Here is a 25,887-nt window from a genome sequence, read left to right on the forward strand (position 1 = left end):
GCGTAGTATGTTGCTGACGCCGCGGTCTTACGGAGCGTGCACAACGATAGGAAGTGTCCGTTCAGCAAATTATAAAATACATAAAAGTGCAGTATACCTTGTGCCTTGTATTTTGATACTACTTATAATTTTCTTTTTTTAATTCTGATTTTAATTATTATCAATTGCTTGGCACGCGAACGCGCGGCTTTAAAATCACCACAGTTGTCTTTGTACATTCATCTCTTTCGAATTTCGCACATTCGTTTAACATTCGATAATTCTTGGGTATTTTTATTTTGCTTCCTCCATTCATTTTATCACCAAAGCAAACTAAACAATAAAAATTTATATACGAATTGGCGGCTTTGACAGTGGATTGAGTGGATTGAGGAGAAAAGCAAGTTGGCAAATAAGAAAACAATAATTACGTTTGGACGAGTAGACAAACGCGCTCATAAATTTTGCTTTCGCTTAATCAAAACTCGACGAAATTTAAATGAAAGCAAGCATAAAAAAATAATTTTCAACGTTGCAAAACTTGAGCTCACGACGAGTTGGGGTATTCGGCTGTCGTATGTTGTCTTCGTAGTCGCCGTTGCCAGCACAGCTGAGATCAAAATTAAGATTGAGATCACTATTGAGAGGCGGAGATCATCGCAAAAGTCATCGCGCAGGTAAATGGAAACGGGAAAAACTGATAGGAATAGAGCGAACGCACTATTGGTTGTTGCTGCTGTGAAAAAGCTGTAGAATTGACAAACGACATAACAATAGATAAATGAATAATAGTGAAGGCTGAAAGTAAAAGAAAAAGCAATAAAGTCCTAATATAATTTGTGAAAAAGTGGAGTTAAAAAAATCAAGCATCAAGTAGATACTCAAGTGCACCAGGCAAAAATACATACATACATTGCATATGCTTATATGCATAATGTGGTGCGTTTGCGTGTAATACGATAATATTAGTTAAAAGAATTTTCAAATATAACAAAAGCAAAGTTTAACATAATAAATAAGGTCGCGCTATAAGCCACGTTAAGAGTCAAGCAACAATCGAATTCATGAAGCGAAGCAAAGTTGCGCAGCAGAACGTAACCGCAAACGTCTACAGCTGTTTCAATAAAATTTAGCTAACTTTAATATAAATAATTTCAATAACTTAAATGTTAAAGTCCTCACTTGCAAAACCGAAAAAGAAGAGAAAGTAACCAAACCGGCATTTGTTAAAAATAAAGTAAAATAAAACTTCTACCCAACCACCAACTACAACAATAATACAGCCCCACATGCCTTCGCCAACTCTGAAACAACAGCAACCACCACCACCACCGCCGCCGATACCTCCATTGATACAACATCAATTCTCCTATCCAAATCAACATCAACCGCAAAACCAACAAAAAAACTATTATCATGCAAAAAATAAGTTGTCATCGAAACTGAAATCTTCATCCCTGGACAATGATATTTTTCTTCAAAATCGTAAAAATAATAGTCAAAGTGGCTCGGATTGGCTATTGCCACCGCATGGTTGTGCCACAATACCACGTGCCGGTTCTACTTCCTCGCTAGCGAGCACTGTAACGGCTAATAATTATCAGGAATATAAAGCGGAAATCATAAATCAGGTGAGTGGGCTTATTGAGTTATTGAAAGTTCTCGTGATGTACTGAATTTTCTAGCTGCTTTATGTCTTAAGGGGGTGGTAGGGTTTAGCGCTAAAAAAAAAACACTTTTTTTTTGAATTTTTTACAGAAATATGGCTTAAGATACTTTAATAAAATCAGTTGCATGTTATTGTACATCTTTTCAATAAGTTTTTAAAAAATATTAATAATAAAATATTGACAAATAAGCCCATGACAGAGTTTTTTTGGAGATATGTTTTTCGAGAGGTGCTCTGCGGTGCCAATCGGCATTCGTCGTAGAATCATCTGAAACAAAAAAAGTCGAATTTTTCAGTTAAAGTATGACGTAATTCTCCCCCCCCCCCCCCCCCCCCCCCCATTAATACAATTTTTTTTTTCATTTTTGTAGTTTTGGTGGCAAAAATACGTAAAACGAGCATTTTTGGCGAAAAATTTCGCCATATTTGTAAGTGAAAAACAACCTTAAAAAAAAAAAATAAAAAAAAAGTGGGGGGGGGGGGGGAGGTATTTTTGATTTAGAAAACGTGTGCCAAATTTGAAAAGAATCGGTTGAATAGTTTCGGAGTTGTGATTGGCACCGACTTTTACGAAGTCGTTTCGGGAAAAACGCGTTTGAAAAAATGACTCTGAAAAATTATCGATGCTCCGCATTCGAGGTAGAGTGCCTACAAAGGCTATAACTTTGAGAGTGCTGCTCCGATCCACTTAAAATTTTGACACAACATTCTTGAAATGATTTACTATAAGATGAGTGAAGAAAAAAAATTTCGATTTTGTGACCCTACCCCCCCTTAAGCTACTTCTTTATATGGTATATTAGTATGTACATATGTATATCCATATGAAGTTATTGCATCGTTTAGCTCTTCCAAAACATTTAATGAGAACCATTTTTATCGTTAGCTTACGAATTGTTTCCTCATCCAAAATAGTCTTACCCCCTTGATAATTTTTTTTTGTTCTTGATTGACATGATAGCCGCTTAAATGATTTTGACCGAGTTTTACCGTAGTGGTTTTTTAAATCCATCAGGTGAATTCAATGACTATTGGTTGGTAATCACTTCATTCCCGGTGAAAAATTCACGGATAATGATGGCCCTGTGCGACGGTGCGTTCTCATGGTGCAAAATCCACGAGTTGTGTTCCCACAAATCCTTTCTTATTCGGCGAATTACTTTACGTAAAGGTCTCATAAGGCCCTAATAATATGATAGTTCTTACTAACAGTCTGCCCTGCTGATAAAAATTCGTGGTGTACAATGCCGTTGTAATCTACAAAAACTGAGATCATCCCTTTTTTACTGAAAACGACATGGTGTTTTTGGTCTTGGTTCATTTGGAGCTCTCGACTCACTCGCCAGATGTCTGGACTGCATTTCGGACTCATAAGGCCACGGCTCGTCTCCAGTAATGATGCGTTTGATGAATGTTGAGTCGGATTCAGTCTTTGAAATCATGTATTTTGCGATATCAAAGCGGATGAAACTGAGATTATTTGCGACCAACTTTGCAGCAACACGGCGCAAACCAAAATCATTAACTATTATGACCTGAATGGATCCATAAGCAATGCTTAAGTCCCATGCCATCCCTCTGATTGTTAATTTGCGGTCATTGACCAACTTTTCTCTCACTTTATTGTTGTTTTCATCAGTTTTCGATGTCGACGGCCTACCACTACGTTCGTAACCCTCGATAGACTCGTGATCTCTTCTGAAGCATTCATGCCACTCGTTCTTTAGAGTATAATTACCGAGACGGATTGTAGAGTGACCAGATGACAAAAAAATGATAGGAAAGGAAAATCTATATTAATAAAACAACTGCGATGTGAGGCATCGAATTAATTATGACTTCTTTTTTTAAACTTCATACATGCCATTGTTCAAGTGGCCGTTTCGCCTCGCTGACAGGGCCTTCTGCGTTCGTTTTAATGTGTGCGGCATTTTACCGGCAGTAGCGTCTCGAATCTTGGCTTTCGTTGTCAAATTTATCCTACACTACCTCGAGCATTGCATCACTTATATACATGAACTCGAATAGATAGATTTTGTAGACCGCTTCTCACGAAAAATCGCTTAATATCCCTCTATGCCGATGGCCATTGAGATAACAGTGTCTCCTTCCCCATTCCGTAAACCGCACCAAACAAAGAATTTTCGGGTATGTATTTATGCTTTGTCGAAGACTTGTGGATTGTTTTCGCTCCAATAATGGCAATTTTGCTGAAACATTTATTTTCAAAAAGCTCTTCTAACAAAAAGCAATTCATCTCATAAGTTATTTTAGCTAAAAAGTGTGAGAAAATATACATATGTACATACTACATATACATATGCCGCTGAGCGGAAAATTAGCCTCGTTCGAGGCCGACCAACTCCGCAACGAAATTCACAATTATTCACAACATTTGCAACTGAGGTGGAACCTCAATATTTTTTTTAATATTCACACGGTCGGCAAGCATGGAAGGCGGAAAACCCTACTGACTACTTGAACAGCTGGATGTCAACGTTAATTAACTTGAACGTGAAATGAATGTTCATCATTTATGGTGGATATAGTGAAATCGCGTCTCGCCTTGAGCATAAAGAAATGCCTTTCGCGAGAACAAAAAAAATTCGCAGTACGTCGTATAATGAAACAAAAGACTTATTTTTGACAGTAAGCTCAACTTTAATAAAATAAAAATAAATAATTGGCGCGTACATTTCTGTTAGATGTGTGACGGAGCTCCTCCTCCTATTTGTGGTGTACGTCTTGATATTGTTCGACAAATGGAGTCACCTACAGTTTCAAGCCGACTTAAAAAGGCAAATGATTTTTTATGAGAAGCTTTTTCATGGCAGAAATAAACTCGGAGGTTTTCCACTGCCTGCCGAGGGTCAACCGCTATGAGAAACAACTTTTTCATTTTGGTGTTTCATGCACGGAGATTCGAGCCTACGCACTCTTGAATGGTAATCACGCAAAAACCCATTTCGCTAAGGCGGCAGCTTTAATAGCCACAATAATTTCGTCATGGCAAAGTTTGCTCTAGGTTTTGTGCTTCGTAACACTGCAAAGTTTACTAATTCGTACACGTTAAAAATGTTGTTTACGAGTTTCGTGCGTTCTCGTGTAGAATCAATCAACTCCTTATAGCAAGAATAGAGCGGACTCAGAAAGTTTTTTGAAACTTTTCTTCGTTTCCTGAATTTTGAATCTCTATTGCCATTGTACACATCTCGCCTTAGGTTAATAAATCTGAATACACTCAAATGCCGTAGGTTTACTTTATCATTAACATTTTACTACAACTTTACTGAAGGAATAGTTGGCTACCCTTATCTCCTAGAAAGGATTAGTTTTAATGTTTCAAAACGCAATCTACTTCTCTCTTTTCCCATCTATTGAGCAAAAGTTCAAACTAAATTTGCAATCAATGCTCGCTTATCCAGAGCCATGCAAGAATTCAATATAATATCCCAAAATGTTATAATAGACTTTACCCTACCTAAACCAGCTTTTGTAAATTTCCCACACACAAATTTTTGATGTTAAACATTCCTTGTTATTCTATTTTAATTCTAATCGTAAGTCTATATATGCATTAATTAGTCTGCAAGAATTTTTGGTACGTAGACTTAAATAAATAAATAAATAAATAACTTAGACAGACAGCTGCTGAAACTTAACAATTGGAAAAACTATCTTTACTTTCTGGTCACCCTACTTTACATACCCTGCCTTTCAACAACAACACACCCAAAAATGACTCTCTTCCAGTATATAACGGTAAAAATTGTATTCGCCAATAAAAGATAATCGAATTATTGCATTTTTTTAGTGCTTTTTTTCACGCCTATGCATGCTAAATGGATGAGTGTAATAAAAGACTGGGTGTCGGTTCGTTTGAATTTTTATGTTTTTTCATAAAAGTCACACAAATTCATATACGGATACTCTAATACCAACGGGTTAATGCAAATTACCAGAGTTTACAAAAAAATGTAGACTTTTGTTTTTGGAGTTTTGAAGAAGTATGGTATGAAATAGTTCACCTTCAAAATTGGGCTGTTGCGCCCTTGAACTTATGTGCGCGCAAAGATAGTAAGTAGCTTACTTGTAGCCTAAATAATTAAAAAATAAAATTAATTTTTTTTAAATTAATTAAGAAAAAATTTTATTTAATTTAAGAGGAGGCAGAAACAAAATTTAAAAATTAATTAATTAAGAAAAAATTTTATTTAATTAATTAAAATTTTTTTTAAATTAATTAATTTTTAAATTTTGTTTGCATATTTTTATAACTTTTATTAGTAATAATTAAAAACAATTTATAAATTAATTTAAAAAAATTGAATTAAAAAAAATTTAAATTAATTAAATTAAAATTTTTCTTTTTTAATTAATTAATTTTTTAATTAAAAAAGTTTACAAATTTATTTAAAAAAATTTTAATTAATTAATTTTTAAATTATTATTTTTAATTAATTAATTTTAAAAAAAATTTAATTAATTAATTTTTAAATTTTTTTTTATTAATTAATTATTAAGTTTTGTTTTGTATATTTGTATATTTTTATATATTTTATTAGTAATGATTAAAAAAAGTTTAAAAATAAAACAAAATAATTTTAAAAAACTAATTAATTAACTAACTAACTCACTTGTTCCCTATCGATCTGGCTGGCAAAGCGATTGCAGCAAAGCAGCGACACGCATGAATGCTATATCGAAATGAAATAAGTATCTTGGCCATTCGGCCATACTGCACAGGAACACTGTTATCTCTTCCGACATAGACTATTATGTAAGTCTTCCATCACCACCCTTGCTATTCTCTTGTTCACTCCCAACTAGAGAAGAATGGAAGACAAATCTTACCGAAATCGATGGCCCTCTGATTATATATACAGATGGTTCAAAACAAGACGGCAAAGTGGGATTTGGAATCTTTTCCAATTCCCCTCACATCAATCTATCATTTAGATTACCCGACTACTGTAGTGTATTCCAAGCGGAAGTATGCGCTATCTGGTATGCTGCGAAAACTCTCTTAAAAAATCGAATATCACTAGAGGATATCCGCTTTTTCACCGACAGTCAAGCGGCCGTTCGAGCACTCAGCTCCTCTTATACCCACTCAGATGTGGTTCGATCCTGTCTCTTATCTCTTAACGAGATAAGTGTTCAGAATTCTGTCCAAGTTATCTGGATACCAGGTCACAGTGGATTCGAAGGTAACTGCAAAGCTGATGAGCTCGCAAGAGCTGGAGCTGCGCAATCAAATGTTAGTAACTTACCCACAATCCACATTCCGCTCTCAACATGTAAAATGCTCATCGATCGAGAATTTCACAGCATTGCTGATCGGAGGTGGCGAGTGGAAACTACTTGCGTTACGACCAGACAAATCTGGCCATCCTACAATCTGAAACAGACAAAAACCCTTATAAGTCTTTCGAAACACGAACTAAGGCATATAATATCTCTTATCACCGGCCACTGCCTTTTGGGCACTCACGCACGTCGGCTCGGGGTTTCTCAAAACGACCTGTGCAGATACTGCGAGGACGAAGATGAGGAAGTATCGAGCAGACATTTGCTGTGCAGTTGTCCCGGTCTAGCCAGAAGTCGACTCGCTCTTCTTGGCTCTCCAACAATTGACAATCTTTCAGTACTCTCGGACCTGAAAATCGAATCTCTCGTCAAATTCTCGAAACGAATTAATATCTTTGACCAAAATCTATAATAAAAATCTCGGTTAGGTGGGGAAATCATATAACATAATGAGCTCTAGGGCAACACAACGGACCCAACTTGCGGTCTATGTGGCACTCCGATGCGGGGTCACCCTTAAACCAACCAACCAACCAACTATAATAATTAATTAATTTTTAAATTTTAATTTTAATTATTTAATTTTAAAAATTAAAAAAAAATTTAATTAATTCTTAAATTAATTAATTTTTAATTTTTTTAATGATTACTAATAAAAGTTAAAAAAATATACTGTGAATTTGTTGGTTGAAATTCAGATGATTGATAACAAATATTTATAATTTAATACCGGAAAACACGCATAACAAATGTTATCATAAAATATATTTATGAACACTTATTTCTTGGCCAATTAATTAAACATAAAACTGGGTAAAAATGCTTGGAAATAAATATTAACATACGATTATAAATTTTTAAACATATAGTAGACCGGTTTCTTAATCAGCCTGAAGACACCACCGGCAAGCGTTTGATTTGCATTTTTCTGGTAAACATTTACTTCCAAAAAACACTTCTAAAAAAAGTGTGAGAAAATATATACATACATATATGCCGGCATTCATACATATGTACATACATACATGCCACATTAAGTGTGAGCACTCATATTTGCATACAATAGTTGCGAGTAAGCGATACTCGATCACACTTAACTCAAACGTTATTTTCTGCCAGCTAAATGTGTCAATTAAATTGACAACTACATAAATACTTTATGTACATATGTATATACGAATATATGCTACAGATATGTGATGAGTTAAAAAGTCATATATAAATAATATGCAAAATCAAATCAATTGTGTTATAGTTCAAATGGCTGTTGAAAAGTGGTGTTAATAAAATTGAAAATATTACAAATAAAATATCTCAAAAGTATGTAAATAGCTAGATGAGGTTAATTTTTTCAATTCTATTAAGCAATTGTTTTATATTTGTCTTTTTTTTGTCGCTTTTTTTTATAGTTTGCAATGTCAATATGAATATATGTATGTCGTACGTGTGCACGATTTCGTGTGTGGAGCGCACGAGTATTCGTATATAACGGTCACACTTTGACAGACGTTAGGCAATTCAAGGTCGTCTATTTTGCTACCGCTTTTGTTAATGGGGTGATGCTGTGGCGACTTGTCAATTGCATTTGTTGATTATTATAAATATTTGCTCGAGAGCCGTTTTGTGGCTCAATTTATGCATTTCATCGTTCGTCTGGGCTAAATATTTTGTTGTTCGCGTGTCGCATGTGATTATGTGTATGAAACAGAGACGTTAGTTATTGACAGCTGCTAACAGTAAAATTAGTGGAGAATCGGTAATAATAATTAATTAGTTGGCATTTGGAAAATACTACATTTTTGTGTGCTAAAATTTATTTTTCCATTTTTCTAACGCGCAAACGTTGCAATGTTGGATATATTCGCATTTTTACTGAATTTATGATTGCCGGCCTGTTTGCACTTTTATGATTACTGAGTACTATGATTTTTTGTGACACAATAGGGGTATTCAGACCCATATAATTCGGTTATGCGGCAACTTTCTAAGTTTGAATGAATTTATTTTTCACCCTTTCTCGCTAATGGGGCAGAAATTGAAATTAACTGTTTTAAATTAAATTTTTTGTTTAATTGTTTATTTCATTATCTGTTTTAAATAGACATGCTATAAACTAAATTATGTACATATTTATTAATTTATACACCACAAAGGAAAAAAATAAGTAGATGAAATGAAAAATAAAAAAAATAGCTTATGCAAAACCAAGTTACCTAGCAACTCTGTTAGTATCAGGCGTGTCAACTTGGTAAGGGGCAAGGGATAGTCAGAATTTTCAAAAAATTAGAGTTTCTTGCATTTTCTTAAAGTAAATATCTTAAAAATATTGTGTGAAAGTTTGAAGTGAATCCGACAAATACTTTTCGAGTTATTCAACAATTAACAAGGGGCGCTCGGGCTCTCCGAAGCGATGGCAAAACTTTAAATGCGTTTTTCTCAAAACTAAAGGGTTTTCCAATAACAGGTGTTATTTTGAATAGCCCGCTATTTCGGTAGATGTCACTTTTGAAGCTGTCATTTTTGATACTTGACAAGTAGAAACTACGCCATTAATAAAAATGGAACGATACAAGCTTAAACAACGCATTGAAATTATTAAAATTCACTATAAAAATGGTGAAAATTTGGCAGAGACGGTTTGTAAAACTCGTACATTTTTGGGTTATCGTGAAGCACCTTATCGGACCGCAATACAGAAATTGGTGGAAAAATTCGAGCTGTTGGGACAAAAACAGCCGAAAGTGTTCAGCAAAACCCAGGTTTGTCCATTCCTCGTCGTTCTGTGGAATTAGACATTCCACAAACGTCATTACACCGTATTTTACATAAAGATTTGAGTCTTAAGGCTTATAAAGTCCAGTCAACACAAGAACTCAAGCTGCTCGATCATCAACAACGTCGTGTCTTTGCTGATTGGGTCATTGAAATGCATGAAAATTATCCGGAATTCCATCGAAAAATCATCTTGAGTGATGAGGCCTATTTCCACCTCGGTGGCTTCGTCAACACGCAATATTGTCGGATCTGGAGCTCAGAAAATCCAAAGTTATTGGTGAAAAGCCTCTCTATCCTCAACGTGTGACTGTTTGATGCGGTTTATGGTCCGGCGAAGTCATTGGACCTTACTTTTTCGAAAATGAAGCTAGAGCAACAGTTACGGTGAATGGATTGCGCTATCGAGAGATGATTAACGATTTTTTATGGCCAGAATTGAATGGTATTGATCTGGACAACGTTTATTTTCAACAAGATGGCGCTACGCGCCACACAAGCAACGAAACCTTTGATCTTTTACTGGAATAACACCTCTTATTTGAAAACCCTTTATGTTTTTTGAACTGGTGATCACTGTAACTTCAAAACCGCTTGGTAGATTTCAATAAAATTTATACTGCTTTTGAAAAACATAAAAAATTCGTGCCTGGTCGAAGAATTTTTTTTTTTTTGGCAAAAATCTAGATTTTTTTTTTAAACAATTAATTGACGGTTTTTTTTTTGTCGAAAATCTGAAAAATATTTCCTAAGGCCGCCATATTGTTAATTTTGAAAAAAAGGCTTTGATCAGGCACAAGATTATTTATTAATAAAACTAATTTCTGTTGTGCGACTGATTTTAGATGAATCTCCACGGACTTGTGGAGAAACGGGCTCCACACAAACAGCGATAACTTTTACAATTATTATTATTATTTTTTTTTTTTAATTTTGCTAAAGCCAAGTCGAAACATTATGTATTAATGCTATGTTTTTGTAAAAATTATTGAAAATCATAATTTTTTCGGGCCTCTGACTACCCTATGTGCTCATAGGCTATTATTTTTTTATTGAATTTTTGGATTCTCCATCGTCGATTTTATATGTGGTCAAAATTTTGTCAAATTCTAGTTCCACAAAGTGGGTCAAAACGTCAGTCAAAAAATAATAACTATTTACAGACATAACGAGATTTGAGTGAGAGCTACTTTCGACAAAAAGTTTGAAATTCATTTTCTCAAAACATCAAAAAATTTATAGGCTATTTTAATACTAAGGGGACGATATATCCATCACTTCAGTAACATTCGCCATGATGTGGAGTATTTTTGCTTTTACAACAACAACAATCGAATTGTAACTTTACTGAGCTCGTTCTGAGAACCACTATAATATATTTCTTAATAATTCAAAACTTTCCCAACATGAAAATGCACACTCCAAAATTATGGAAAAGATTGACCAGGACCGTCACATAAGCTGCCATGACATCGCCAAGGCACTAAACATTCATCATCAAACGGTTGTGAACCATTTAAAAAAGGCTAGTTACAAAAAGAAGTTCGATGTTTGGGTACCGGGTCTGTGAAAAATTTAATGGACCGAATTAACATCTGCGATTCTTTGCTGAAACGAAATGAAATCGAACCATTTCTGAAGCGAATGGTAACAAGAGACGAAAAGTGGATCAAATACGACCATAATGTACGAAAAAGATCATGGTGCAAGGGTGGTGAAGCTCAACAAATGGTCGCAAAGCCAGGATTGACGCCTGGAAAAGGTTATGCTGTGTGTTTGGTGGGATTGGAAAGGAATCATCCACTATGAGCTGCTCAAGCCTGCTCGAACGATTGATTCTACACTTTACTGTCAACAACTGATGAGATTGAAGCAAGCAATCGAAAAAAGCAGCCAGAACTGATCAATAGAAAGGGCGTCGTCTTCCATCAGGACAACGCTAGGCCACACACATCTTTGATGGCTCGGCAAAAACTGGGAGAGCTTGGCTGGGAAGTTTTGATGCATCCACCATATAGCCCTGATCTTGCACCATCGGACTACCATTTGTTTCGGTCAATGCAGAACTCCCTTAATGGAGTAAAGTTGGCTTCAAGAGAAGCCTGTGAAAATTACTTGTCGCAGTTTTTCGCCGAGAAACCACAAAAGTTTTACACTGATGGAATAATGTCTCTAGAAAAAAAGGTGGTCGCCCAAAATGGTACATATTTGGTTTAAGGGGGGGGTAGGGTCACAAAATCGAAATTTTTTTTCTTCACTCATCTTATAGTAAATCATTTCAAGAATCTTGTGTCAAAATTTTAAGTGGATCGGAGCAGAACTCTCAAAGTTATAGCCTTTGTAGGCACTCTACCTCGAATGCGGAGCATCGATAATTTTTCAGAGTCATTTTTTCAAACGCGTTTTTCCCGAAACGACTTCTTAAAAGTCGGTGCCAATCACAACTCCGAAACTATTCAACCGATTCTTTTCAAATTTGGCACACGTTTTCTAAATCAAAAATACCTCCCTCCCCACTGTTTTTTTTTTATTTTTTTTTAAGGTTGTTTTTCACATACAAATATGGCGAAATTTTTCGCCAAAAATGCTCGTTTTACGCTTTTTTGCCACCAAAACTACAAAAATTAACTACAAATTACGTCATACTTTAACTGAAAAATTCGACTTTTTTAGTTTCAGATGATTCTACGACGAATGCCGATTGGCACCGCAGAGCCCCTCTCGAAAAACATATCTCCAAAAAAACTCTGTCATGGGCTTATTTGTCAATATTTTATTATTAATATTTTTTAAAAACTTATTGAAAAGATGTACAATAACATGCAACTGATTTTATTAAAGTATCTTAAGCCATATTTCTGTAAAAAATTCAAAAAAAAAGTGTTTTTTTTTAGCGCTAAACCCTACAACCCCCTTAATAAAGTTCATTATAAATATTAAAAAAAAAATGAGTTGAAGTTTGATTAGAAATACGAAAAGACTTTTTCGACTACCCAATATTTTGGGAGTACAAAATTGTTTCATTTGTTTTTTCCCTACCCTGTTCTCTCTTCTTATTTTTCGCCCTTTCGCCTTGCCATGGTAACACAGTGGACGAATTTAATAAAATTTCTCATCCAGGTGGGCCCGCTTATGGGCAACAATATAACCTAATCTGAGCTATTCGTTTTTTATACACCAAAAAAAAAAAGCACAATAGTGGATTTTATTTGAGATATGGTCTCTATTAAATGTGAATGACGCACCAGAATGCATTGGCCAGGATCTACAGCTTTTTAAGAAGCCGGAATTACAAACAAATTATTTTACATTAGCATTGTGGATAAATTTAAAAGCGATTCATTTAACTGATTTTTTTTCACCTTCCACACCAGACGACTCCTGTAAATACTGTTTAAATACGTTTACGTCCACAAGACTTGTTGAAAATAAATTTAGTTTACCTAAATTTAAAATTTGTTTGTATTTGCTGCGATCCATCAAAATAATAATACTTACAAATTAGGTTTTTATTTTCTTAAATATGTACTTTGGCATGAGGCACTCGTACCGACACTCAACTAAATGTTTAATATTTACATAGGAGAATTTTCTAGTATACGTATTATCAATTTATGGGTAAGCACAAAACATTAGGGTAGGTCGATTGAAATTTATAAGATCGAATAGCAAAAAAAAAATCCTCAAGAAACTTTTGGCTAAGAATCAATTTATTCAAAAGCTTTTTTCAAAATAAAACATATTTGCCACCAATATATGTACTATAAGTACATAGCCCGATGAATCATATGAATTTTTATGCTTTCTTAATCTAAATAAATAAGAAAAATGAGACGAGGACCTGAAATATTATTTATCATTTCATTTAATATAACTCTTTTAAGGGGGGAAGCTGGTCTAGAGCGCAAAAAATGGGCATATTTTATGAATTTATTTTGACTCAACAAAGGAATCAATCGAAAATCTGTGAAATAGGTTTAATAATATAGCTTTCACGGTACAAATACAAAATTTTTCGTCTGAATTAATTTCAAAATGGCCGCTGTCCAGCAGTTCTCCTAAGGCGCCTTTTTTCTAGTGGGTCCATTGCCGAAGACGTAAACTCCTTCATTTTTGTCCTGGATCAAAAAATAAAATTTTTTTAGTTTCTATATAACAACAGAAAGAGACGTACGTAAGATTTTTTCGATATTTTGTTTTTTCGCGAAATGGTGCACGTTTGAACAAAAAGTTACAATTTTACAACTATAAAGAACGACATAAAATTGTTGATTAAAAAAAAAACTATGTAATATAAATAAAAAATCCTACGTACGTCTCCGGAGAAAGGTATTTCGAATGTATTGTCAAAATTTCGTAAGAATCGGTAAAGATTTGTTCGAGTTATGTCTTCGGCCAGTTTAAAAAGAGTGATTTCGAGAAAAACGCGTTTAAAGTTGTAAGTAGCGTTCGGGGCATAACTGCGAGGCACTGCCGTCGAATGAAAAATTTGGGCATTTAGACATTTTTGCTGGCATCCCTCATTTGGTATATTATTTCTAAGACCCTAAAGCACCTTTTAAGACAAAAAAAAAATTTTCGATTTTTTCAAAATTCTAGACCAGCTTCCCCCCTTAAACGTAAGATGTGCAATACTTTCTAAATTTTACTTTAATCTCTGTGCTCACTTTTTCCCTTCGAGTTGCAATTTTTTACGACCAATATTTTCATATTAAAAGCAGCCTCGGTGAGCCAGTGTTTAAGAAATCAGAATTTTGATTTAATCGAAGGTTAGTTTCATGGCGTTAAGATCGAAAATGACTGCGTGCAAACAGCTACCAGACCATCAAATTGTTTACTACTTTTTCACGTTTAGGTTTCAAGATCGGTGCTATAGCGCCTTTTTGCTGAAAACAAAGGTGTTTTGGGCCACCGCGGCACTTATGCTCTGAACAGGTGGATCCCCTAGTGAAATTCGACGTTTACATCAATATTTCATGGACCAGAATAATTTGATGGGCTTATTAAAGTAGACAATGGTGTCTTCTTCATGCGCTGGTGTTCAGTATATAATCATAGAGAATTGCTGCTAATGCGGCATCGAACAAACGGGTCACCTAGCGAACATCTTCCGTGTGTTAAGCAACCCATCCACACATAAGGGTAGCCATTACCAATTAAGTAGCTAAAAGTATTCGTTTGGAGGAAAAGAAATCCATAACTTTTGCGTAAAATTTTTGCGCAAATGGTTAAAAACGGTTTTATGGGCATTCTTTGGTTCCAGGGCGATGCAACGACTACTAACATGCCGGCCAACTTCTATTATTTCTGTTATTTTGTTGACATTTTCTTTAACATCAAAAATGCCTGAAAGCAATCGACGAAAACAAAATTGCACGTAATTAACTATTACAGTATCGGCACCATAAACACCACTCACAATTTCAGCGGCATTCAACCTGTCTTGATTTTCGCCTTTACCAAAAAAAACTGTAAAATGTACAGAATTTGCTCTTTGTTGACTTCCATTGTTAACACCCTGTAACTTACAACTGAGCAGAACAAACAAGCTACAGAATTTTTTTAAGGTGAAATCTCACTCGTTGCATAAACTTTAAGTTCTTTGATCAATACTTTACGAGATATCCCTTTGTGGGTGTTTAGCTGAGCTCCTCCTCCTATTGGCGGCGTGCATCTTGATGTTGTTCCACAAATGGAGGGACAAAGAGTTTCAAACCGACTCCGAATGGCAAATATTATTTATGAGCAGATTTTTCATGGCAGAAATACTCACCTGCGTTTAAAGGCGGCATTAAAAATGTTTGTGCGAAAGCATCAGGACGCATGTCACAAATTATAGGAGAAGTCTGACTTATTTAGCATGCCAGTAATGGAAGCGCTAATTACAAAACTTTAATTTTTTTCCTGCTATTCGCGAACTTTTCGCATTCGGCAAAATATGTATTAGAGAAAAGCCGAATACGAAAAATACCCACTGTATGGGATACACTGCGGCTGTGAAATGTGTGCGTATATGCATATACATGCATACATAGATACACATGTATGTATATACAAAACACATACATTACTATTCATTATAAATTTGCTTTCGTGAAGAGCCACCGCCGGCACACGTGCTATTGACTTTCGTCTGATTCTCAATTGGCTTTCAACAGCTGCACTGTTTTTGTATATTTCAGGCTTGCATATTCCATATTCTTTTGGGGTAACTGTGCGCACTTTTTTTTTTTCTTTTTTTTTTAATCCTTTATACAGAGTGGTTAATGTGTAAATGAAATTTCACAGGTGGCTGGCTGGTCAGTGTAACGACAGTCTATGCAAGAACGACCGGAAAGTATTTGCACTTTACTAAATATTTGTGCAATTTTATTGTACTTGGTTTTGTGATTTGCCCATATGAATGAATGACTGGTGTTCAATTTATTATAAATACATAAATTTTATATTTCCTTTATGGCGGTGTGAGTAAGTGCTATTTAATTTAAGATTAAATAGTTAAATTATATAGTGACTTTAGTGATATGCATACACACAATAATATATTTATATTTTTACATAAAATTATATTAATATATGTGTATATAATTTTCTTATAGCATGTTAACATATACTATACTAGCAAACCCGGCCCCCTTCGCTGGGCACACTAAAATAGAATAGATATGGTTTAGAACAGAAAATATATGAATTTCATATTATTTATTTCTTTATTCTTTATTCAAGCGCTTTGGCATAAACAATGGCCCTTATTATGAGCAACATTCGATCTTCGACTGTAGTCGAAAGTGCTGATCGAACGAATTTTCATTTGGTATTATGGTGCTCATTCGTTGAAGAATAGGACTATTGTGAATTTCGATCGCTCGACGCATTTACAATAGATAATTTTTTCTCAGCTGATACAGCAAATTAAAATAAAAGAAAAACCGATTTTATTGAAATTCTTTGCTAACAACATTTTTAAAAGTTAAAAAAAGTATTTTTTGTGAAAATGAGTACAACGGAGTTGTGGTTCGACGATTTATCGGACGATGAAAGATTAGCGGAACTAGCTAGAAGTAGAAAGCAGTTGAGGGGCGCATCCAACCCCCTAGATATGGCTTCCACTGAGTACGTTTAGAATTTTCAAAATGTGTTGACGTACTTAATATTACAGAAATTTCCTTACAGATTTTTAAAGAACTTTAGATTATCTAAAGAGGCGTTTATGAATCTACTGTCCAGTACAGAAAACCAGTTGCAGCAGTGCACCCGAGCCAAATCCATTCCAAATATTTTAAAGCTAGCCACAGTTCTGCGATTTTATGATCAGGGATCGTACCAATTGAGTATTGGTATGCTAGGACTTGCTCAACCCACTGTGTCTGTTGTGCTATCGGAAATAATAGATGTCCTGGAAAATTATATTTGCCAAAGATGGAAACAATTTAGTAGTACAGAGGCTGATCTACAACAAAGAAAAGCACATAGAGATGAAATCTCTTGAATATTATAGAAAAATCTAAAAAGTATTAAATAGAAACCTTTATGCCACAGTTTCTGTTTTATTTTTGTTATAAATTTTCTTTATTCAATTATTCGTCATTCGAAAAAAATATGTATTTCAGTTCCTCTACGTATTTCAGCCCATACCTACCAAGGGAAAATAAAAATGTATTTCTATAAACATCACAAAAAAAAAACCATTATTAAGCTTAATCCATTTTGCTGCCGTTCTAACTGGTGGTCCCAAGCAATTCAGCTCCGCTGTAAATTCCTCCCATTTTTTTGCTGCTGGAACTTTGGTGCAAATCCCTTTTGCGAATTGTGGATTCTCTTCCATTAATGAAACTAGTCTTTCTAATTGCTGTTTGGTACTCACGACTTTCGACCTGCATAAAATTAACAAAATTAGTATATATTTATTATTTGGTTACTATAAAACCATAACGCAAACAACTTACATTTTAACAACACATTTTAACGCAAACAACTTACATTTTAACAAGTTTACCCACAATACGCAACACAATCGAAAGCAAAATTGCATTCGACTCTAAATTCGGTATTCAACGAAAAATTCGACAAGGCTGCACCGCTCATAATACCAAATTGACATTCGATTTTCGATCTTCGACAACCAACGAATATCGAAGATCGAATCTAACTCATAATAGGGGCCAATATTTTTTGTTTTTCTATTTGTTTTTGAGTAAATATAAAATATAAATTGAAAATCAGGAAAAAGGAAGATTGTTTTTAAATTTCAAATCAACGCATATGAATAAACAATCGTCTTTTTTCCTGATCATCCATGAATTTTTCGTTTCAATTTATATGTTTTATTAAGCATTGGAGCTTTTTTAACCATTATCCATTTATATTTATCAAAAAAAAAAAACGAAAAAAAATTTTTTTTCCACGAACACATAATTTCATTCGGATTTCACATTAAATTCTCAAATTTCGTAAGAAATTATTCACTGTTCCAAAATCCACTCCAAAAAAATTCACAAACAATTTTTACATGTTGCACTTACGTTTTTTCCTTATTGCATCCAAATCAGAAAGAAATATTGACACATTGCAACTCACACTGGCAATTTGACAGTTCAGTTCCGCCCCAAGCGTTAAAAAAGTAAGCGACATTATGGCTGGTTCAAAAGAACGCTGTACCCGTTGCCAGTGCTCCGAATTACAACCAAACTTTACGAAACCCATTTTCAATACTTACTTAACAATGTGCGTAAGTTTGGTTTAATTCGGTGCAAAGACACGGCGGGTCCACGTTTTGGCATATATTTCGAGACCCTAGTCATCAATAGGTATGAAAATTACCCCGTATTAAAGCACTTATCAACAGCTTTCATTTGATACCCATATTGTACATACACAACCAAAGGTTACCCGGGTCCACGTTTTGACCTATATCTCGAGACCCCAGTCACGGAGCGTCATGAAAAATACTCTGTACTAAAGCATTCACCAACAGCTTCAATTTGATATCCATATTGTACAAACACATTCTAGGGTCCACGTTTTGGTCTCTGTCTCGAGACCCTAGTCACGGAGTGGATGGAAATACTCTTAACTAAAGCATTCACCAACAGCTTCCATTTGATACCCATATTGTACATACACATCCGAAGGTTACCCGGGTCCACGTTTTGACCTATATCTCGAGACCCCAGTCACGGAGCGTCATGAAAAATACTCTGTACTAAAGCATTCACCAACAGCTTCAATTTGATATCCATATTGTACAAACACATTCTAGAGTCCACGTTTTGGTCTCTATCTCGAGACCCTAGTCACGGAGCGTCATGAAAAATACTCTGGACTAAAGCATTCACCAACAGCTTTCATTTGATACCCATATTGTACATACACATCCGAAGGTTACCCGGGTCCACGTTTTGAAGTATATCTCGAGCCCTATTTCCAAAATAAAATATAATCCATGTTACTCGTGGATGATGTAGCTTTCGAATGGTGAAAGAATTTTTAAAATCGGTCCAGTAGTTTTTGAGCCTATTCATTACAACCAAACAAACAAACAAAGTTTTCCTCTTTATAATATTAGTATAGATTTTCGGCAAGAGCAGATAAGGATTGTTTTTAGAGCCACCCATTTCACGTAACCTAACTTAATTGCATTGGTTTAGATACTTTTTTTAACATTAATGTTTGTCTGAAAAATATTATATTTACTGTGCAACCACTCTTCATACCTGCAAATTAGGTAAAATAACGTTTAGTAAATTTTCAAACTTTAATAAATTCAATAAATTAAATAAACAAACTAATATGCATACAACGGGACTTAATTTTTTTTTTTTTTTGCGATATATTCACAACAAATGTGGAAGTGGGCGTCAGTATAGTACATTGGCTTTTAGCTTTATGATGAAACGTTTTTGGCATAAATATTGATTTTAGTGAGGATCAATTTATATTGAAGGAAAAGTCGTATAAATTCATAGTGGCAAATATGGCATATAGATTTTTTTGAGCACTAAACAAAATCTTTGTGCTGAAAACAACTTGCAGATTCTTAAGGGGGGGGTGGGGGTAAGGGATAAACGCTAAAAAAACCACTTTTTTCATGAATTTATTGTAGCGAAACGGTTCAAGTCAGTTTATTAAAAGTTGTTGCATATTATAAAGTAACATTTCAAGAATATTTGATAAAATTTTCATGTAAAAATATTGCAAAATGAGCGAATGAGAGTACATTTACGTAGACGTCTTTTCAAAAATACATTTTGCAGTAGTCAGCATATCTCAGCGTAGAATCATCTGAAATCAAAAAAATCGAATAATTTAGTTAAAGTATGAGTTAAACTTCCCCCCAACGTTTATTTTGACGATTTATTTTCATTTTCAGCCATTTGGTAGTCGTTTGAAGAAAAAAGATATTTTACGAAAAAATGCCGCCATTTTGTAGGTGTAAAACCACCTTAATATAAAAAAAAATGGCGAAAAAAAACGTTGGTGGGAGGTTTTTTATATGTAAAATATGTGTGCAAAATTTCAAAAGGATCGGTTGAGTAGTTTTCAAATGCCAATGACTACGCACTTTAAAAAAAAAGGTTCGAGAAAGCCGCGCAACTGCTGCGTCTCGGCAGATGCTTGAGGCGGCTCGGCTTTATGCTCTATAACTTAAAAAGTTTTGCTCGGATTGGCTTAAAATTTTAACACGGTATTTTTGAAATGTTTTACTACAATAACATGCAAAAAAAAATCGATTTTTATCCCTACCCCCCCTTATCTGAAAAATTTGTATTTCATTGGAAACAAACTATTTTTAGATTGCATGAAAATTATTATATATGATTTATGAAATCAGTTTGCTCGAAATATTCTAAGTTCAAACTGCTGTACCCTTCCGAAACGATCCGGTCGAAAATAAAAAGGCCAAGTACTGTCACTTCAGCAAAACTCCCTAAAATTATAGTCCAACAAATTTGGGTAACTTATCTGTTTCACAATGTTTCTTATGCAATCAATTTCCAGCCTCTTTATTGATTTTTTACCTATGATTAGAAATTCTTGCTCTTCAACAGCACAAAAATGAATAAAAGATTCCACTAAAAACTAGGCGCATCCTAATGTATGGACACACCTGTGTACGTAACTAATTTTTTACAAAGAATTTCTTTTTTTAAGTAAACAATTTTGTAATTTTCAAACAAGCAAATTTAGTTGAATGAAAAGTTCTCGGAAAATTATTTTCTTAAGAAGATGTGAACGTGAAAATGCAACATCTTGATATGGCATCATGAAATTTTCTGAGAACATGCCTAGCTCTTGAATGATCAAATACAATTAGGTAATAAAAAAAAACAATCGATAGACATGCCATTTAGGATTCACAAATCGCCTTGGTATACTAAAAGTCTTAAACTGAAAAACGAAGGAAATAGGTAAATATTACCAGTTGTATAATAATAATAATAGTTTGGGGGAAAAAGAAATCCATTATATTTGCGTAGAATTTTTGCGCAAATGGCTTAAAGCCGGTCAACTTATCGATTTTTTCTTTAACATCAAAAATGCCTTAACGGAATCGACGAAACCAAAATTGCACGTACAGTACTATCTCGATAATCCAGACACCCTTAATGTTAGGATTATAGATGATTTTTGTTTTTCAACTAAACGTTGTTTTTTTGAAATGAACATAACGCAATTCAGATATATGTATGTACATAAATAGTTTTATTAAATTTTTTTCAATATTTTTTAATATCATACTTACATAATAATATGTACATCTGTACATAATCAAACATTTTTTTTTATTTATATTAGTATGTACTATTTCATTTCACATTTAGTCGCGAATTTTCTAATGGCATCACGTTTCTTTTTTATGTCAAAAACAGTAGATTTGTTGACACCAAATTCTGTTTCAAACCATCTTAATGATTTTCCTTTATCAAGGAGATCTAGAATTTCACATTTTTTCTGAAGAGTAAGGGTTTTATGAGCCCTTTTATTAAATTTTCTACTGCTCATAATAGTAATGTCCACTCAATTCAGTTTGTCACTAAAGAATAAACACAACGCGTGATTTATGCTGTTGCATTTCGTATACATATATTGTTGTTAAAGTACCGCTATTTTACGAAAAACTCACAAAGCAAACTAAAAATTAAAATACATATGTATGTACATATTGCGAAGCAAATTTGAAAAATGTCCGGATTATAGAGTAAACAATGTTAAACTGTCCGAATTATGCAGTTGTCCGGATTATAGATGTGACCGGACTACCGCGTGTCCGGATTATCGAGATAGTACTGTAATTAACTGTTACAGTATCGGCACCATAAACACCACTCACAATTTCAGCGGCATTCCACCTATCTAGCATTTTCGCCTTTATCAAAAAAAAAAAAAACTTTAAAATGTACCGAATTTTCTCTTTGTTTACCTCCATTGTAAACACCCTGTAACTGAATGGAACAAAGAAAAAGCATCAACAGAATTTTTCTTAGCGTGAAATATCATCTTGACAACGAGCATAAACTTAAAATTGTTTGATCGATACTTTATTCTTGATGTTGTGGAGGGACTTACAGTTTTCAGCCGACTCCGAACGGCAGAGAGTTTTTTATGAGGACCTTCTTATGGCAGAAATAGGTACACTCGGAGGTTTGCAATTGACTGCCGAGGGCGAACGCTATTAGAGAAAACTATTTCTATCATTTTGTGGTTTCATGCACGGAGGTTCATATTTGATACCTGTAAACAGACAGCTGCAGCATACAAACAGGCAGCGCGTAAAAGTCAAAATAAATATTTCCATCACAAAAAAAAATTTTTTTTTTTCTTATTTAGTAAAAAAGTTATTCGAAAACAAAATTGGATGATTAGATTTGGGCCTCCTTGTATAGTTGTCATGCCAGTAGAATCGAAAGAGTGCAAAGAAAATTCATTCGTTTTGCCCTTCAATTTCTTACTTTTTCTGAACCTCTTATACCTTATTTATTGTAACATACTAAACATTATAAATCATCATAACAAATAACACAACTAATAATTGAAAAGGTATATATATATAATAACACAACAAATTAAATTGATTAAAACAAATAATTATTACATATGATTAAAAAAACATGTCATTCATATTTAACGCATCTGGTATAAATCTTTGGACATGGGCGACATATTTGGCACAAGTAGTTTCATTTAATTTGGCGATGTTCGGTTGTATTATATTTTCTAGCCGTTGCAGGCGATACTCAGTTTGAGTCATATCTACTCTATTTTCGCCAGCCAAAATTTGTGGCAGTTCAATTGCCAGCTCACGTTTTACACCAGCTTTCAGGGTTGACCAGGCAAGCTCAAATGGGTTGAGCATTGGGCTGTATGGACTTAATCTCAGCAGGCGGTGATCAACAAATTCGTTTTCTGCAAAGACATCCTCAATGGAAGTATGGCAAGGTGCATTATCTATTACCAATATTACTGGTGATTGGTAAATATTTCGAGCATTACGAAGACAACGACGAACAAACTCATTAGCTTCTGCTTTTTTAAATGCACCTCTTCTTACTTCATGATGAATTAAACCCAGATTTCCTATACATCCAATTAGGTGAATATTAGCTCCACGACTTCCAGCTGAAATAAACGTACAACGGCTTCCTTTTTTGGACCGGCCTCGTTTTCTGGATATAAATAAGTTAAAATTGGTTTCATCCATATAAATAATAGGTTTATTCTCCGATTGATATTCTAAGAGTTTCTGAACATACACACATCTTTTTCTTTTATTTTCTTCATTATTTGCTCTTTCAGGTTCGTTTCGAATCTCTTTCAATGTATAGATTAAATTATCTAAATGTTTGCGGAAACATTCTGTAGAGGCATTAACGTGATGATGGTGCTGGAATTTTTCTTTAAGTTGTTTTAGTGTTATTTTTGGATTTTCTTCAATATATTGTTCCATTAAAAAATGATGTTCATTTGTTATTTTATTTTTCCTTTTTCCTCCACGTTGTTTTTCACTTTGTGGGTTTTCCTTAACCCACCTATATGCAGTAGACTTTTTTACTCCTAATGTGTTTGATAGTGCTCTCCAATCTTCATTCTTGTTGTACATTGCTTGAATTTGTTTTTTAATATTATCAGCTTAAATTTTTTTAATGTAAGCCATTTCACGGTGTCATATTAATTAATAAAATGTGAATAAAATAAGAAAAACAAAGTTCAATAAAAATATCGGTTTTATGCACAGCATTCTTTATTTATTTAATTACAATCCTTATGACTAAAGTTTAAAAGACATTCAAATTGTTTATTCCCAATTTGAATGTATTTATTCCCAATTTGAAGTTGTTTAGTCCCAATTTGAAGTTGAAAAGGTATAGTCTGTGTGATAAGCTTCAAGGAATGAATAAATAGAAATTGAAATTGAATATAGAATCATTGTATCAAGGCGATTCTATTAAAGGTGGTATCAGTAAATCAGCTGATTTGTGTTTTTTCTTTCGCCGTGTCCATGTAGCTGTCAGAACAGAATGAAACAAAGCGAACTCATTCTTTGTTTTCTACTTTGCTAAGACTTTATTGTGACAATCAAACGTACAAAACATTGTTGTTGGTCTAGTGCCACCACCTTTAGTGAATGCGCCTTGCATTGTACTCTTTAGTTACGTGTGATTTTCAAATTTTAAATGACTTGAATGCGGCACTAACCAAACACCCCTCTTTACTTCTTATCATTTCAGGGCAAATGTCTTTGCGGTCAGTACATTCGCGCACGCTTAAGACGCGCTGGCGTGCTGAATCGCAAAGCGACGCAGCGTTTGCGCACCATATTGGAGCCTTCATCGGCAGTGGTATACGAGGTGTTCCCGGCATTGAATAGCGTAAGTGCATATAATATCCCTTTACACTTTGTGGCAATCAATCAAATGCTTACAAACACTAAACGTTTATTTACAGATGGGCGAGGAATTGGAACGCATGCATCCGCGTGTCTATACGAACGTCTCACGTCAGCTATCGCGCGCACCCTATGGCGAGTTGGTCGACGGTGATACGGCGCCCATGCTGCTCAATCTGGTGGCCAAAGATTTGTTTCGTTCGAATATAACATGGGGCAAAATTATTTCTATATTTGCGGTCTGTGGTGGTTTTGCCATCGATTGCGTACGACAGGGACACTATGAATATCTGCAACTTCTAGTGGATGGCATAGCTGAGATAATTGAAGATGATTTGGTGCCATGGCTGGTCGATCATGGCGGTTGGTTGGGTCTGCAACAACACATACGCCCGCATGTGGGACGTTTTTCATTCCTGGGATTGTTAACACTTTTCGTTGCCGTGTCGTCGGGTGTTTATGTTGTAACCAATGTCGCCAAACATATTGGTTGTCATTTGTATTCGTTACTGTTCTGATAGGGCAACGAGCGTTAAATGACCCAAAGGTGTAGAAAGTTGGAAATGTGGAAAATAGAAAATAATTGCATGCAAAGTGTAAAATGATGTAGGGTCTGATTTTGTTGCAATATTATAATATTATAAATTTACATTAATTTTCCTAAAATTAATTTCTTTAAAACTAATTTGTAGAATTTTTATGCAATACGTAAAATGGCGGCGTGGATGTTTTGGTTTGTTATATTAGGACTATGAATAAGTTCGTGCGGTTTTTTTTCGAAATTTGAAACTTTATTGACGTAAAATGGTTACAAATTTAATATTCATAGTATTGTCCATCGCTTGCTACTACTTTTTCCCATCTTTCTGGCAATTCACGGATTCCCTTTGTGAAAAATTCGGTCGGTTTTGCCGCAATCCACGAATCGATCCATTTTTTGACTTCATCGTAATTACGGAAGTGCTGGTCAGCCAGGCCATGTTGCATCGATCGGAAGAGATAGTAATCGGATGGCGCAAGGTCTGGACTATTCAGCGGGTGGGGTAGGACATCCCATTTGAGCGTTTCTAAGTATGTTTTGACCACTTGTGCAACATGTGGCCGAGCATTGTCATGTTGCAAAATAACTTTGTCGTGTCTATCGGCGTATTGCAGCCGTTTTTCTCGCAGTGCTCGGCTCAAACGCATCAATTGTCGTCGGTAGACATCCCCCGTAATCGTTTCATTCGGTTTCAGTAGCTCATAATACACAACACCCAGCTGGTCCCACCAG

General features: G+C 34.6%; 1 protein-coding gene across 2 annotated transcripts; it reads left to right on the forward strand.

The window, feature by feature from the left end:
- On the forward strand, positions 1-25,349 carry LOC129245339 (uncharacterized). 2 transcript variants are annotated; one of them, XM_054883438.1, is made up of 4 exons: positions 1-86; positions 309-1,610; positions 24,457-24,597; positions 24,674-25,349. In XM_054883438.1, exons 2-4 carry the CDS (start codon positions 1,269-1,271, stop codon positions 25,130-25,132), a joined length of 942 nt encoding a protein of 313 aa, XP_054739413.1. In that variant the 5' UTR covers positions 1-86; positions 309-1,268; the 3' UTR covers positions 25,133-25,349. The 2 variants fall into 2 exon arrangements, with proteins under 2 accessions (XP_054739413.1, XP_054739414.1); XM_054883439.1 differs by having other exon boundaries at positions 9-55.
- The last annotated feature ends 538 nt before the right edge of the window (positions 25,350-25,887 follow it).

This window comes from Anastrepha obliqua, chromosome 4 (genome assembly GCF_027943255.1).
Source record: "Anastrepha obliqua isolate idAnaObli1 chromosome 4, idAnaObli1_1.0, whole genome shotgun sequence".
Taxonomy (NCBI): Eukaryota; Metazoa; Arthropoda; class Insecta; order Diptera; family Tephritidae; genus Anastrepha; species Anastrepha obliqua.